The sequence below is a fragment of the Apodemus sylvaticus genome, chromosome 7, assembly GCF_947179515.1.
Source record: "Apodemus sylvaticus chromosome 7, mApoSyl1.1, whole genome shotgun sequence".
Classification (NCBI taxonomy): Eukaryota; Metazoa; Chordata; class Mammalia; order Rodentia; family Muridae; genus Apodemus; species Apodemus sylvaticus.
In genome coordinates this window covers 56,613,987-56,628,995 of record NC_067478.1, presented here as the reverse complement: position 1 = coordinate 56,628,995, position 15,009 = coordinate 56,613,987, and the positions used below count along the sequence as shown (strand labels likewise).

The window sequence follows — 15,009 nt, the reverse complement described above, 5'->3', positions numbered from 1 at the left end:
CCAATGCACACGAGCCATGAGTCCTAGCAATAAGGGAATCGTCACTGACCCTGGTGACCACTGAGTGTCTGGCCCCCTGGCTGAAAGGCTAAGCACAGCTGAGACACGACTAGCTGGTTTGTACTGAGCTCAAGCAATGTTGCTGTGAAGGACCACCTGCCTCAGAGCCAGGACCCACTCACTGTCCTACCACACCTGTGGATGGAGTCATGGTGGCGTGCAGTGCACTGGGCTACTGAACCTGCAACATATTTTGTGTTACAACTGCCACTGTCTGAGTGAATCACCCTCCAGATATATGGTGGCATCACTTAGAAGTAGGTTGTTGGGTTGTTAGATTCATTGGCTGTGAGTTTCCCTCCTTCCCTTTCAATGTGTGAACAATAAATTGTGCATTTGAAAAAGACAAACTGTCAGCCTCTTGTGATACATTCGCTAGGTTCAAGATAACATTTGACAAACTCTGACTTTCAAATGGAGACACTGCTATCACAGAGGGGCCCGGCAGCCAGACTGGAGTCACAGCTAATCATAGTGCACATTTCACAGCCAAATAACAGTCACAGTAACTATGCTTACACATTCCAATTGTTCTGGGTTTTGTTCCAACAGCACAGGTGGCTCCTCATAATTTCAGTAATTTTAGAGGCATTGCTGCTAATGAATACAATGCTTTTAGATGATTAAAACTCAGTCTTTTTTCTAGTTACATGCAGAGTCTAAGTTAATCAGAAAGGAAATTATATTCATTAAAAACTCATTTGATTAGTAATCTGTTGCTAATCAATTCAATTATCCTTTTCAAATATACATCAATTTAACATATAATAAGCAATATAATAAAAATAAATGAAAGGAATTCAGAGAAACTTCATTCCAGTGATAAGCTATATGACATTTTAATTGTACTTGAAAACTTCAAAAAACTCAAAACAATACTATAGTCATGATTTTTTACAATACCAAATATCCAACAGAAATGAAAGCAGAGGGGAGATCAGTAAAACCACAGCACTGCCCTTGGTCAGCAGTTACCGATGGCCAATTTACCTCATCTAGATTCTTTGTCCTTCCTTCCATCCTCTACATTACATTATTAGTATCTACACACAAATCCATACAGCGTGGTAAATTTTTAAAGAAATGGTTGCCCCAAATCTCTTTTCTAACTAAGTAGTTGTAATGTTAAGGGGAAAACTACAAAGAAAAGCTACCTGTCCCAATGTCCCTACTAACACCGCAGAAGCTGTCGTCCACTGCAGCCTCGGGCAAGCTATCTTCTTCCAGCTGCCCTTCAATCCGGCTAATTGTCTTGGCAAGGGAGAAGTCTGAGAAATCGTCTGGGATGGCTACATCATTGGCCGTCTGCATGTCAGGATATTTCAGTTTAACACTAAGAAATAAAACACGCAGGCACACGTGAGCAGAAACTGACCGGTGGACAGGAGGCGGGGCTTTGCTCAATCAACCACCAGATAGACCTGTTATAAAACTTAAACACGATGATATCTATGGTGGAGACTTTTGAGCACTTTGTCCTAAGAGTCTGAGGAGGCATTCAGTCTTTACGATGGGTACATGCAGGCCTACTGGTCATATCCAGCTACAGTTTTAATTTTGCATGCTGCTGGAGAACTGTCCAGGACAAGCTGCCCCATCCTGAGAAAGAATTACCAGGTCCTCAGTGCCACCAAACCTAACATTTGTTTTCCATGTGGTAAAACACATTCTGACAAGACTCAAAGTTGACAAAAAATGTTGGATTTGACTTTTACCATTAGGTGGAAAAGAATTGGGGAATGAAAATTACTTCCAAAAATACTGAAGACTGGACCAGGCCAAACACATCGGGATGTCACCAAGACTGTAATTCTAAAAGTCCAGATTACTTTTCCCCCCCAGATTACTTTTTAACACAACAGCAAATCTTCTGAATTCTTGCAATAACTGCCTGCCCTTTATTTAAACACTGACTGTGAAGCCAGGACAAGGGAATTCTGCCCTGATACATGCAGTTTAGCCAATGATCTCTTTAGGCTGTTATTTATTAATTTTATCTTCTGCCCCTTCAATCCTATTTTTTCCCCTTTTAAGCAATTAAAAGACACAAGAGTTAATAAATATTTCCACATTATTATAATGTAATTACCAGCCTGGGTAGGTCGTAGGCACAAAGATTTAATAGCTTACTGGTTGGTACATCCAAACTCTTTTCCTTTTATAAAAAAACAAAAACAATAAAAAACAAATAAATTATCATAACCAGTCTCATGAAAACATGTTTATGATCTTAAAGGTAGTCTCATACTCTTTAAAAAACAACAAAAAACAGCAGAATGTAAATTATAAGTTTGACACACTCTAACTTAAACTATAGCAAACTAGTCTCATCTCACAAACACAATAATGTATGGATGGCATCTGTCAAAAAGTCAACAACTAGGAGACAGTTTAATAGATCTACAAGAACCTGACAGAGTGACTCAAGAGCCCAGGGCCAAGGGCCGGAGACACAGTTTACCAGTCTGGAGCACTTGTCCTTGCAGAGGACCCAAGTTTGGCTCTCAGCACTTAAACGCAGCTCACAACTGCTTGTACCTCTGGGGAATCTGACACCCTCTGCTGTTCTCAAAGGGACCCTACACACACATGATATAGATTTATGCAAACACTCATATAAACACACATATTTTTTTTAAAAAATCTTTAAACATAACCCAGATCTCAATCCCAGTTTCAATAGTGTCTCATTAGAACAGCAGTAAAATTTATGAGAAGATAGTGATTTTGTTTTAGAGAACAGAGTGGCTGTTAACTGCATTACTGAATATGATGGGATACATGTGGTCACTTTATATTGGGAGCTTTATAAAAATTGGGAGAAACAAAGTTTATAACTGAGAACGCAGATACTGTGAACTGTAGAAGAGAAAAGCAAACTCATACTTGTCAAGCTGTGCTGTACCTTGAATTTGTTTTCCTTTCTTTATCTGCAGAGTGGAGCCTGTTTTGAATCTTGTTTACAGGACCAGTGCTTTTGGTCTTTGGCTAGAGAAGAAGAGTTGAAATTGCAATTAACTAAAAGTCTCATAATTTCTCCTTTTTAAAAAAATATTAAAAACTTATTTCTTCTATGTATCATTATTGTATCTTTGTGAGGGTGTTAGATCCCCTAGAACTAGAGTTAAGACAATTGTGAGCTGCCAGGTGGGGGCTGGGAATTGAACTCAGGTCCTCTGGAAGAACAGCCAGCACTCTTAGTCACTGAACCAACTCACCAGTGCCCAAGTTTAATAATCTCTAACAGAAATTTTGTTTGGGTTGGTTTTGGGTTTTGGTCTTTACGGGTATGCATGCTTTGCCTGCACGTATGTCTGTGTACCACATGTGTGCCTGGTATCCTTGGAGGAAAAGGTACCAGATCCCCTGAGACTAGAGTTACAGACAGTTGTGAGCTGCCATGTGAGCTTTGGGAATCACACCTGGGTCTCTGGACAAGCAGTCAGTGCTCTTAACCACTGAGCCTTTTCTCCAGACCTAACAACTTTGTAACATATGCAATTGTTATTTTGCTACAAATAAGAATTGGTATTTTTAATATAATTAATTCAATTGCATTTCCAGGAATCCCAGAACTATGCAGGAAAGACTTAAACGGCATCCAGACCAAGAAAACCAGGAACACAGAAAATGAGTCCAAAGATGCATGTTTATTCAGCCAGCTAGTGAATGTTCAGTCAGGATGCTTTGGTTCACAGAATCCAGCTCCCGCATTAGCCAACCATGTGGCAAGCAGGCCTTTCCTAGCAGTGACATTTACAGGTCCCTTGTGGGCAGAAATGTGGAGATCCCAGGAAGCCCAGTTTCTAGATCAATCTCTGCCCCACGCTTTTTGGATGAAGCCCTGTCAGACCTCACAGGATTATATCCACGGAGAAATGGAGGGCCTAATTCTATAAAGTCTTTTCCTTAGAACTTTGTTCACTAGTTTCCAAATTATTCAGTAAAATTACAAGGCAGAAATTGTCCAAGATCTTTTGTAAGCAATGCTGAGTGAGTGTATCACAGCTGAGTATTAAGGTGATTCTATTGAGTCATACTTTTTCCCCACTTGTCTTTAAAAACAAATGAACGAATCAATCCTAGGAGCCAGCACGCTAGCTGACTGGATTCTTGCTGCCCTGCGATGGCCTGACTTCAATTCGCAGATTTGCCATGGTGGACGGGGAGGACCAGCCCCCGCAAGCTGTCCTCGGATACACAGACGCCTGAGGCAGCTGGCACAAATACAATTGTTCTGTTTTGGTTTTCTTTTCAGTTACAAATCCTAAATTCTACAGAATGTAACTGAATGTGTGGAAAGTCTGAGTTCATACCTTGGTTCCTGACCATGGATGAGCCTTCCCTTCAGATGACAGCAGAGCGCTACAAACCAAAAAAAGTAAGCACTGCATTGAAATGGATGACATGAAGCTGAAAGACCATGAAATTCAATAGTAATTATATCCTAAAGAGGAAATACTGCTCTAATTACCCTAGCCATACATTTACTTGACATGATTTATAAAGTTGATTTCTATGTTATATCTAGATGTATGCATATATTTTAATAATCATATATGCACACAGAATTACATTTCACTTTGATTCTGGTTCCTAGATATTAGTTTACTTTGAATAATGGCCAATAAAAAGTGCTCAGGATAAGTAATTCATTACAGAGACGGTATGACAGTATTTTTTTAAGGGAATGTACAAATTTTTATTAGTGTAAATCATAACAAAATCTATCCATTTCTTAAATGAGTCAGAGCTGGCAAGATGGCTCAGCACGTAAATGCACCAAGCCTGACCACCTGAGTTTGGTCAGCAGCGCCCACGTGGTGGGAGGAGAATACTACTTCCAACAGGTTGTCCTCTGATCTCTACCTATGCATGCACACAGACATATATGCGTGTGCATGCCACACATACACACACACACACACACACACACACACACACACACACAACCCACCGTAGCTCTCTTACTTGTAAGCATGCTCAACACATCCACTCTAACGCACTTGAACACTTGGTCAGGGTCTCTCTTCATCACATTATGAACTCATGACAGGAGGGTCCAGCCTGCCTTTCTCATTGCTTAATGCTTTGAATCTGGCACAGCAATTCACATATAAAATGTTAAACTGACATTAAGTAACAGGCATCAAATAAGTGAATAGATAAATCTAAATCGATTTTATTTCCTCACCTTTTTATGTTGGGTTTACAGTTATGTCTGCAGTTTAGAACGAGGCATCTCTGTAGGTATATACATACACTGGCTCACCAGGGGCTGGGTCTATGCACACCCACTCATGACCTCACTGCCTTTGCTGTTTTGACTCTACAACAGACTTGAGTAGTTGTGACAGAGACTATCTAAGCCCACAAATCCTAAAACACTTGCTATATCTGGCACTTTCCATGGAAAGCTCATCTGCCCCGACCTCCTGTCTAGCGCATCTGTATTAATATCGTGGACCACAGTGTTATTATCATGAGGGAAATGCCATCATATTCCCTGGAATGACTGGCCACAGTAGAGGACACACAAAATAAAACGGCTTTCCATAAGACATTACCTAGTGACCTGGCCGTGTAAAGGTTTCTTGTGATTTAACATGAAAGTATATACTTAGATCATATCTACTAGAAAAGTAGCTTTCAAAATATCTTAAATCTATGGAAAATAACCTTTTCACACACAACACACAAATCTTTCCAAAATTATACATAAGCATCTTTAAGTATCCTTATTTCAAATACATGCCTGCCATTTCACTAGGCATCAACATGTTTCTGCACTGCCCATCCCACTCCACACTTCCCAAACACACACGTGTACAACTGAAAACATCTACCAGGGGCTGGAGGGAAGGCTCAGTGGCTAAGAGCACTAGACCAGAGTACAGCGCTCAGCAACCACACTGGGCAACTCCAGTTCCAGGGAACCCAGTGCCTCTGGCCTCCACATACAGTGACATTCACATGCACAGAATCCACACCCAAAGACAGAGTCAAAACTAATAAACAGAGAACACTTAAAAACCTCCGCCAGCCGCCCATGACCTGACACTCTCCCTCCCAGGACGCACTGCGTACAACGCTCCGACTCACACTAAACTTGTCTGATGTATGACTGAGATGGTCTGGATGGCCAGCCTTGCTTCCAGCACACGAGAGGAGTTGGATGTTAAACTAAATCCTGGTTTCCTTACTGTACTTCTGACAGAACAAGCATAGGTGTTGAAGACCTATCATAGAATGCACTGTCTGCCTCTTGAAGTTATTGCTACTCTGAAGTGAAATGGATGGTCTCTTTACAGAACTGTCTCCCATCTTTAATAAATCCCCAAAAAATAATCAAATGCCACCTTTCACATGATTAAAGTCACCTATTGAAACAGCTCCATTAAGAACTTATTCTAGGTTTGGCAAGATGAGTGATGAGATAAAGGCACCTGTTGTCAATCATTATGACTTGAGTTCATCCCTGGGACTCACATGGCGGAAGGAGAGACCAGGTTATCTTCTGACTTGCATACTGCATGCATGTGTGCACACTACCATGTGGGCACACAGAGACACACAAAAAGCAAATAAGTGTAAAAAAAATTCACTTGTAGTAGGTAAACAGAGACATCATCATCACTTTGGACACAAGAAAAACTTAGTAAAAGATCAGCAGTTTATTTTTATGCTTGTTAAATCACTCTTTTGCTTGCTTCAGCAGGAACTAAGGATCAGCTGCAGATACATCATTTTGATTCTTTAGTTCTCTGGATAAAAGCCAGGCCCAATTTTATCTGTAATCCTAATTTTGGAATTTGGATAGCTACCGGGTATTTTCTTTCATAAAACACCAGATAGAATCACATAAGATACAGATAAATGATTACTGTTATTTGAACATATGCACATGCCAAATAATGATACAAAAGGAAACACTTTGAGAGAGAAAACCTCAAAGTGTTAGGCAGTGGCAGTCTTCAAAGAGTCCATGTCTTGACAATAACCTGCAGTTGTTTTGAGTGTAATTCTAGCCACACGCGGTTTCTGTGCTGTGTGATTGTCTTCCTTGGTTCCAGTGAGGCCCACACACTGCTGCATACAGAGTTCTTTCCAAGGATCGTTCTTCACTGTACAGAGGACTCCAGTCATAATAGCTGTGTTGCAGTCATCCATGAGAATGCACCAGCAATTAGGACTGTGCACGTCATGGTGATGGGCAGCTGGCAGGTGGTTTTTAAAAGTTATTTATTTTGATATTGATATTTATTATTTTTAAGTAAGTGTGTGTGTGTGTGTGTGTGTGAGAGAGAGAGAGAGAGAGAGACAGAGACAGAGACAGAGACAGAGAGAGGAATGGAGGGAGGGAGGGGGGGAGGGAGGGAGAGAGAGAGAGAGAGAGAATGAGTGTTACTGCTCAGGACGTCAGAGTGTTAAGAGTCCTTGGAGTTAGTGACAGGTGTTGTCAGTCAAGCAACCTAGGGGCTGAAAAATGTATTAAGGTTCTCTGCTCTTGACAGCTAGCTTATAAAGATAATCCTTTGTACTGAATGGAAGCATCTCCTGTCAATAAAGGCTGATTGGCCAATGAGCTACGGCAAGATTAGAAGGTTGGACATCCAGTACAGAGAGAGGAATTCTGAGAAAACAGTCAAGCACAGGAGACTCACCCTAGACACAGAAGACAGTAATATGAAACTGAGGACCAGGTAGCCAGCTATATGGCATGACTTAGAATAAAATAAACAAGTAATTAAGATTATAGTTGATGAACAGAACCAAAGCTGTTGGTCTAAGCATTTATTCATATATAAGAAGTCTCAGAGCTGTTAATACGGGGAACAAAGTGGACAGGTGGAAAAACACGAGGTTACAGATGGCTTTAATTACAGGTGTTAACTTCTTGAGAGCAGAGACAGGACCATTTAGTTACCATGGTGACTGGGGTCCTCTGTATACTGAAGAACCAGCTTCATAAAAAACTGTAGGCTCAGTTGTGAAATGTGGTGCTCACTGGAACCAAGAGGAGAATCCCGCTGGACAGAAACTGCAGCAGGGGTGGCTAGAATTTCAATGTGTAAGACTTGAAACCGCTGTGAGTTATTAAGAGACAAAGTCACAGAATGGGCTGTTTGGGACTATCACTGCCTCTCATTCAATTAACTATAACTTTACTTACATAGAACCCACATTTCTGCTAAATGTATTACAAATATTTTATGGTTGTCTAATTTCTTGGTGAGTTAAAAAAGCACAAGAAGTTAAAAAATAACATATGTGTATCTATACTAATTTATCATTACCTAATCTTCACACATCACTTTAAAAGAAAGGCAGGAGAGTACGTGAGAAAGGACCTGAGAAAGGGTTGTGGTGTGAACCCCAGGAAAACTCCTCTGTTTGACCTTTGCCCACCATTGACCTTCCCTAAGCTACAGTTTTCCAACTGAAGGCAATAACATCTATTTTAAAATAATACCTAAGATAAAACAGGTTAAGAGCTTGCCTTGTATCTGACTAATAAGGCCTCAACATACATATTATACTCTTCTTTGAATTATTAACATTTTCAAAAATATTTTATACATTAAATATTTACAAGAAAGCCGTAACTGAGAACTGAAGTCACATACCTCGAGCTGTAAGCATCTTCCTCTTTGCGTGATGTAATCAGTGCTGAAAAAGGCCTGGCTCGTACTTCCTGCTGCTCTCTCTAGTTAAACAAGGTAAGCCATGAATACTCAGATCACCACTGACAGGACTGAGCTTAGCTCCCTCAGAACACTCATTTTTCCAGAACTGTCCAGTCTCCACAGCATCAGGAATGCCGTGCTATAACATATGAGCGCTGACTGTTACCGTTTCACTCCTCTTTTGTTCCAGAGTAAGAAAATCTCTTTGAAGACAATGTATTATTAGAATGCCTTCCCTGCTTCCACCAACTCCATAATGAGGAGCAATAGCACTAAAGAATCAGTAAAGTCAGGACAGGAACCTCAGCTGCACACAACCACAAAAGGCAAGAAAGTGCTCAGCACGGACTCTCAGTGTCTGCTCTGTCCCCTGAGCTTTCACCTTGAGCCGTTACTCTGGACTCTACTGATTTTTTTTGGTGTTAATTTAATTATTGCTACCAGCCTAGTCACAGACACACCCATCCGTCTGTGAGTGGGATCCGGCAATTTCTTCCTTTATTAAGTCAAAGGGTGAGCTTGGGTCAGAATTCCCAGACTCAAATCTAAGAAGTCAAGAACACATTAGAACTATATGATACTTATATTTTGGTACTGGAAAAGATTACTGACAGTAATGTTCTTATTAGTTATGTGATTGGTGCATCTGAATAGAAACTACTTTTATCACATGTATAAAAAGAACAACTGTATATACACATTCTTGTTTAGCTTGTCACGGAGCTGATCATTGATGCTTTGGGTATTTGTAATATGCATGTTATGCATTAAATTTAAAGTTAATAATTAGCACTTTCAGGGGAAAACTGAATATCTACTTACTATTACTTCCTCAGCTTGTCGAACCAGATTAGCAGTTTTCGCCTCCAATTCTGCATTTAAACGCCTAAAAGCAGAAAATACCATGATGGTTGGGTTATACTCAAATTATAACAAAAATAAAAATAATTACATTTGGGCAAGTACATTATAAGCAATGCATGCCAAAACACACATTTTTAGTCTAAAATGAACCCAGCTACTAGAACGCCCTGCCTCCTCCTGCCTCTGGCGGGGCCACAGCACTGCCCTGCCTGGCTACAGCCCTTTACTAGTATCTTCCATGAAGTAAGTTATCAGACTACTAAATCAGGCAAGAGCAAACTGGGGGAGTCCAACTCAGCTCCAGGGTTAACCACAAGGGAACACAGGAACGTGTCTCCAGAGACAGGTGGGCCCTGCTCTCCCAATGGCTAGAGTGGCAAGAATCAGGGACGCCTGCATGGGCCTGCATGGGCTGGGGTGCTACCACCTTTTGGGAGCCAGCTCATAACTCAGCCACACACAGCAGTACCAATATCAGCAAAAATATGGGACTAATTAGGCCTCCATTTGCAATCTAGAAAAAAGCATGGCAACGACTTGATCCAATTAAGCCTGCAAGAATGATTATAAGGAAAATGTTTTAAAGGGGAAAAGTTATTCTCATTTAACCTTTTTTTTTTAATCTTCCCTCCCAATTGTCATCTATAGTGTACACATGCATGTTTGTATTCACCCAGAAACAGGGAAGAAATATATTTATCTTCACAGGGTCAGCATCTTCACTGGCTTCACAACAGTCCAGACAGCACATTTAACCTAGTGCACTAAATTCTAATATTCCTGTCTATTTTCCTTTTAAAGATTCACACAATAATATATATCTTTTTCTCCTATTGCAGGGTCCCATTTCCAACCATGGCCAAAGTTCTACCAAGAAGTTCTCAAGGAAACTCACTGGTACATAATTCTAAAGTAACAGGAGGATCTAATCCCCAACCTTAGGAGGATGGGGTGAAGGAGGGGAAGGGCAGATGGCACCACATCCTGTCTTAAAACAGTCTTACCTTTAAGAAATATGTCATGTTTTAGGATTACTTGATTAAAAGAGAAGTATAGAAGGAACAGATTTATTATATTTAAAGTGACTTTTAACTTTTTCTTAGAATAATCAGGAGGACTTAAATTGAAACTTAGAGTCAAGGCAGGTCAATCAAGAGGATTAAGACTATTTTTCTACTCTAAATTCATTAAAACTGGAGATGATAAAATGTAGTGATAGAAATAATCACTAAGCTCAAGCTCAGAGGAAATGGCCTCACATGAAGAATGACTCAAAATTCGAAGTGAGAACTACGCAGAGGAATCGAAGTGAAAACAGCCTAGCAGTGAGAACTGGGCATGCACGAGAGTCAAGAGGTTCAGAACACAGGTCACAAGACTGCCTGCAACCTCAGGTGGTGAGGGGAAAGACTACCCTGTAATTCAAACAGGAGGAGGGGTCCAGACAGTTCAGAGACAGGATGCCAGCCTTCATACAACTTCAGTGCACAAGAAAGGTAAGCGAGTGGGGAGACTCAAAGCCAAGCGACAAGGACATTTTCTCATCTAGAATTTAAAGGCTCCAAAAATTAACCCTGTTGAAGACGACTTTTAAAAAATAACAAATCACATTAGTCACCATATTAAAAGGGAGAATAGACAGGCACAAGAAGGGAGAGGAGGGACTTACACTATAAAAGACAGAGAGAAACACAATAAAAAATTTTAATCAGAATTCTAATTTGAAAAAGGGGGAAAGAGCAAGAATGGGTGTTATGGTTTGAAAGTTAACTTCCCACAAGCAGTTCCCAGCTAGTGGTGCTGTTCTGGGAGGCATAGCTCTTGGAGTAGGGTACCAGAGGAGGTCTTTTGGGCTTACAGGCCAGCCGTACTTCCTGCCTCAACTCTGTATTTCTTGATCTACCAAGGTGTCCTGCCTGCCGTAAACTCCTCTGCCACATACATTATGACCTGAATTAAAGTGTGAGAAGAGTTTATATAAAAATTTTTTAAAATTGCATTTAGTCAATTTAGGAATCAAAGCAAACAACTTTTTAGAGCCTATTTAAAAGGGATCTACCCAATTCCTGGAGCAAACCTCAAATAAAAATGATGTATTATTAAATGTGAGCTCCTCAAAAATACAGCTGCTTGTAGCTACTGTTTGTATTTCACTTTGCATTGTCATAAACAGGGAAAAGAAAACACACTACCATGATTAGCCGATGGCGGTCTCCACCAGAATCCATGGGGATCTACAGCATGAATCACAGGGGAGCAGTGCTGAAGGTCTTCACGCCACTGAAAATCCTACCTTCTTCTTGTACTTGAAACAGGCTAGGTTAAATGCTTTAAATTTAAAAAGTTAAAATATACTTTAAAAAATAAGGGTACATCAAATGGCAAATAAAGCAGACATAATCTCTGCCCTGGTGGAGTTCAGAGTCCATTAGAGGAGGCAGAATATAGGAAAGTAAACTACTGCTGGGCACAGTGGTGCAAGCCTTTAATCTCAACACTCTAGAGACAGAACAGATGGAGCCCTGTGAATTCAGTGCCTGGTCTGCAGAGTGAGATCCAGGATAGCCATGGCTGTGTAGGGTCCCTTCTCAGGGAGAAAAAAAAGCCATCAAGTAAGTTTAAGTTAACAAAATATGCTAATTGCAAAAAATTATTAAACAACTAGGGCCCTGATTAGCATTGTCAAAGGCCCCTCTGAGTTTTATAGTCCTAAGGCAAGTGTGATTTCCCTCAAGAAGAGAGAAGGGAGGAAAGAAAGACCCACGTCCCTTGTGACCACAGAGTTCCACACTATGCAAGTGAGAGGAGCAGCAGCAGGTTAAATGAAAGCCAGAGTTGCCGAAACTTTGCAAGTGCAATAACAACAACTAAACAGAAATGAAAATGAAAAGGTTGCTCTGGCCTCGACAAGAAACCCGGGGAAGTACGGTGGGGGTAGGCAGACAGCGCGAAGCCTGTGTTTTCCAGAGCTTTGTAATTGCCAGAGAACAAGACAAGAAAGGGATATATCATCCTTCTTCCCTCCCACCGTAGACAAGGGCTTTTCACTTGGAAAACAAGCCTCCAAGAAATTGATGCAAAGTAAACTCTAGTACTTTGAGAATCCTCAAAAATCTATTGTGGGGATTTCTCTCTCGGTGGTAATTCTTGCGCTCCAAGCCACTCCAAGTGAACCCCTCCTGCTGCCCAACACCGTTTTGGACTACATTTTTGCCCCTACAAATATTTTCTCAGGCTACTACTCCTGTGAAAGAGCCAAGGCTAAAGGGAAATGAGGAGAGAGGGGGTCCCTATATGCAGCCACCCTGCAGGAAAGGCACCCAAGTAACCTCCCTGGAAATACAAGGATGCTCACTTGTACTCTTGCTCGCGGGCGAGGAGGTCCCGTCCAGCTGCAAGCTGCCCGCGCGATTGGGTACCTGCAGCACCGCGTCTCTGCAGACAGAGTTGCAGAGCTCAAGTTCAAGAGAGTCCGGTGTCCGTCCGTCCATCCCTCCGTCCCTCCGTCCCTCCCGCCGCCCGCCCGCCGGCCCAGCCACTGGTCAGGAGTCTGGGGTTAAACACACCGGCACTCCAACACTTCGCCCCGCCATCTTTAGCTACCCCGGGCGATGCGGTTGCCGTGGTAACGGTACACCTTCCCGCGAGAGTTCTCAGGTCTCGGGCATCCTCCCGCCAGAGGGCAGCCTCTTCTGTCTCCACCTAGAACTACTTTTGTAGGCTTTGACCAGCAGCTTCTGGGTTCTCTTGACCCTTGCAGACTAGCACTTTGATCCACAAACCTGCGAGTCCTTTGCCTGGAAATGGAAGGGTTTCTGACCCCACCACGCAGACCACAAGCAAGTGTAAGCCCCTCTCTGGAGGTTTCTCCAGCCCAGTATGCCAATCCTCACAGTAGTTTTTGCTAAAATGGATTTTTCAGTGTAGTTCTGTATTTCTGATTGTGAATATTTACACATGCCACGGCTGAGAGCTCAGTCAATTCTGGCGCAAGTTTGAGTCCAGACATATCATTCACAGGTCTAAACCACTTCCTCTGCAAGGCAACAGCATCTAGTAACTGAGAAGCGAGTGAGCTCATGCTTAAGATCCTGCCTGCAACACAGGCCAGGATCCGATTGGGGATAAAACTGAGAGTCTAGAAATAAGCCTTCCCATTTACAATCACTTAGCCTAAGGACGGACGCTGAGACGGCAACTGCATGTTCACACATAAAAGAATAAACTCCTGTGGATGTTTCACACCAGATTCAAAAAGGAATTCCACATCACAGCTAAATGAAAAACTATCCATAAGCATTATGTGTGTAAACTGTTGAGCTTCTGAATTATGAGAAAATTTTTTTGCTATGCCCCCAGAAGGATAAGCAACTGTATCTACAACATATAAAGAACAATTAGAGTAAAAAAGAAAAAATCAAGGGGTCTTTTATAGGAATTTATCGAAAGACAATACACAAATAACTAAAACTGCGCAGATGGAAACCAAAGCCAGGGTATGAGACCCTCTCATCCCAGCAAGGTCACTGTAATTAAAAGGAGACAGGAACATGTGAGGGACTATCTGGAGATATTTGAGCCTTGTGCTGCCAGTGATCATGCAGTAGCTAGGTAAACAGTCTGGCAATTCCTTTCAAGTTTATACAGTTATCCCATAATCCCAGCGTGCACAGCAGATGCGGCAGTTTGAATGGGAAATGCCCCCAGGTCTGCTATGGGCTCACTATTTGAATACCTGGTCGTTAGTTAGAGCTGTCTGGGGTATATTGTGGACCGGTCATGAGGTGTGGCCTCCTGGAGGAACTATGTCACTATGGCTAGGCTTTGAGAGCTCCTAGCCAAACCACACTTTAGCCCTTTTCTGGGCTTCATGTTTGTGGTTCAAGATGTGATCTCTCAGCTTCCTGCTCTGGCTGCCTGCTGCCATTAAAGCTCTTTCTGGACCCATCAGTCAAAACACACTCTTTTCTCCATAATTTCTTTATGGTTATGGTGCTTTTCACAGCAACTGAAAAGCAACTAGTGAACTAGATATATACCAAATAATAATAATAATGACTACCTGAAAGTTATACATAAAAGTATATTCATGGTAACCAAAAGTGAAAAATACCAAAATTACATAAACTGATGAGTATATAAATTAAAACCATTATTTATATAATGGAATATACTCAATAAAAATGAACAAAATAGCTGGGCAGTGGTGGCACACGCCTGTAATCCCAGCACTCTGGGAGGCAGAGGCAGGCAGATTTCTGAGTTCGAGGCCAGCCTGGTCTACAGAGTGAGTTCCAGGACAGCCAGGGCTATACAGAGAAACTCTGTCTCCAAAAAACCAAAGCCAAAAAGCCAAAAAAAAAAAAAATGAACAAAATGTCTGATACTTGCTACAATA

The 15,009-nt window shown here is 41.5% G+C and overlaps 1 protein-coding gene across 6 annotated transcripts in view; it reads right to left on the bottom strand.

Moving 5' to 3' along the window:
• Positions 1–15,009, bottom strand: part of Tex9 (testis expressed 9) — a 68,069-nt gene that overhangs the window by 19,185 nt on the left and 33,875 nt on the right. For 2 of the 6 annotated variants that reach the window (XM_052187828.1, XM_052187829.1), the window contains exons 3-7: positions 9,570–9,633; positions 8,688–8,767; positions 4,377–4,425; positions 2,966–3,048; positions 1,215–1,393 (exon numbers count right to left, since the gene is read on the bottom strand). In XM_052187828.1, the coding sequence (XP_052043788.1) occupies positions 1,215–1,393; positions 2,966–3,048; positions 4,377–4,425; positions 8,688–8,767; positions 9,570–9,633 (455 nt within the window). Of the gene's footprint in view, positions 1–579; positions 655–1,214; positions 1,394–2,149; positions 2,216–2,965; positions 3,049–4,376; positions 4,426–8,687; positions 8,768–9,569; positions 9,634–12,966; positions 13,047–13,177; positions 13,317–15,009 lie in introns of those variants that run through there. The other 4 variants (XM_052187827.1, XM_052187830.1, XM_052187831.1 and 1 more) reach the window with 4 other exon arrangements.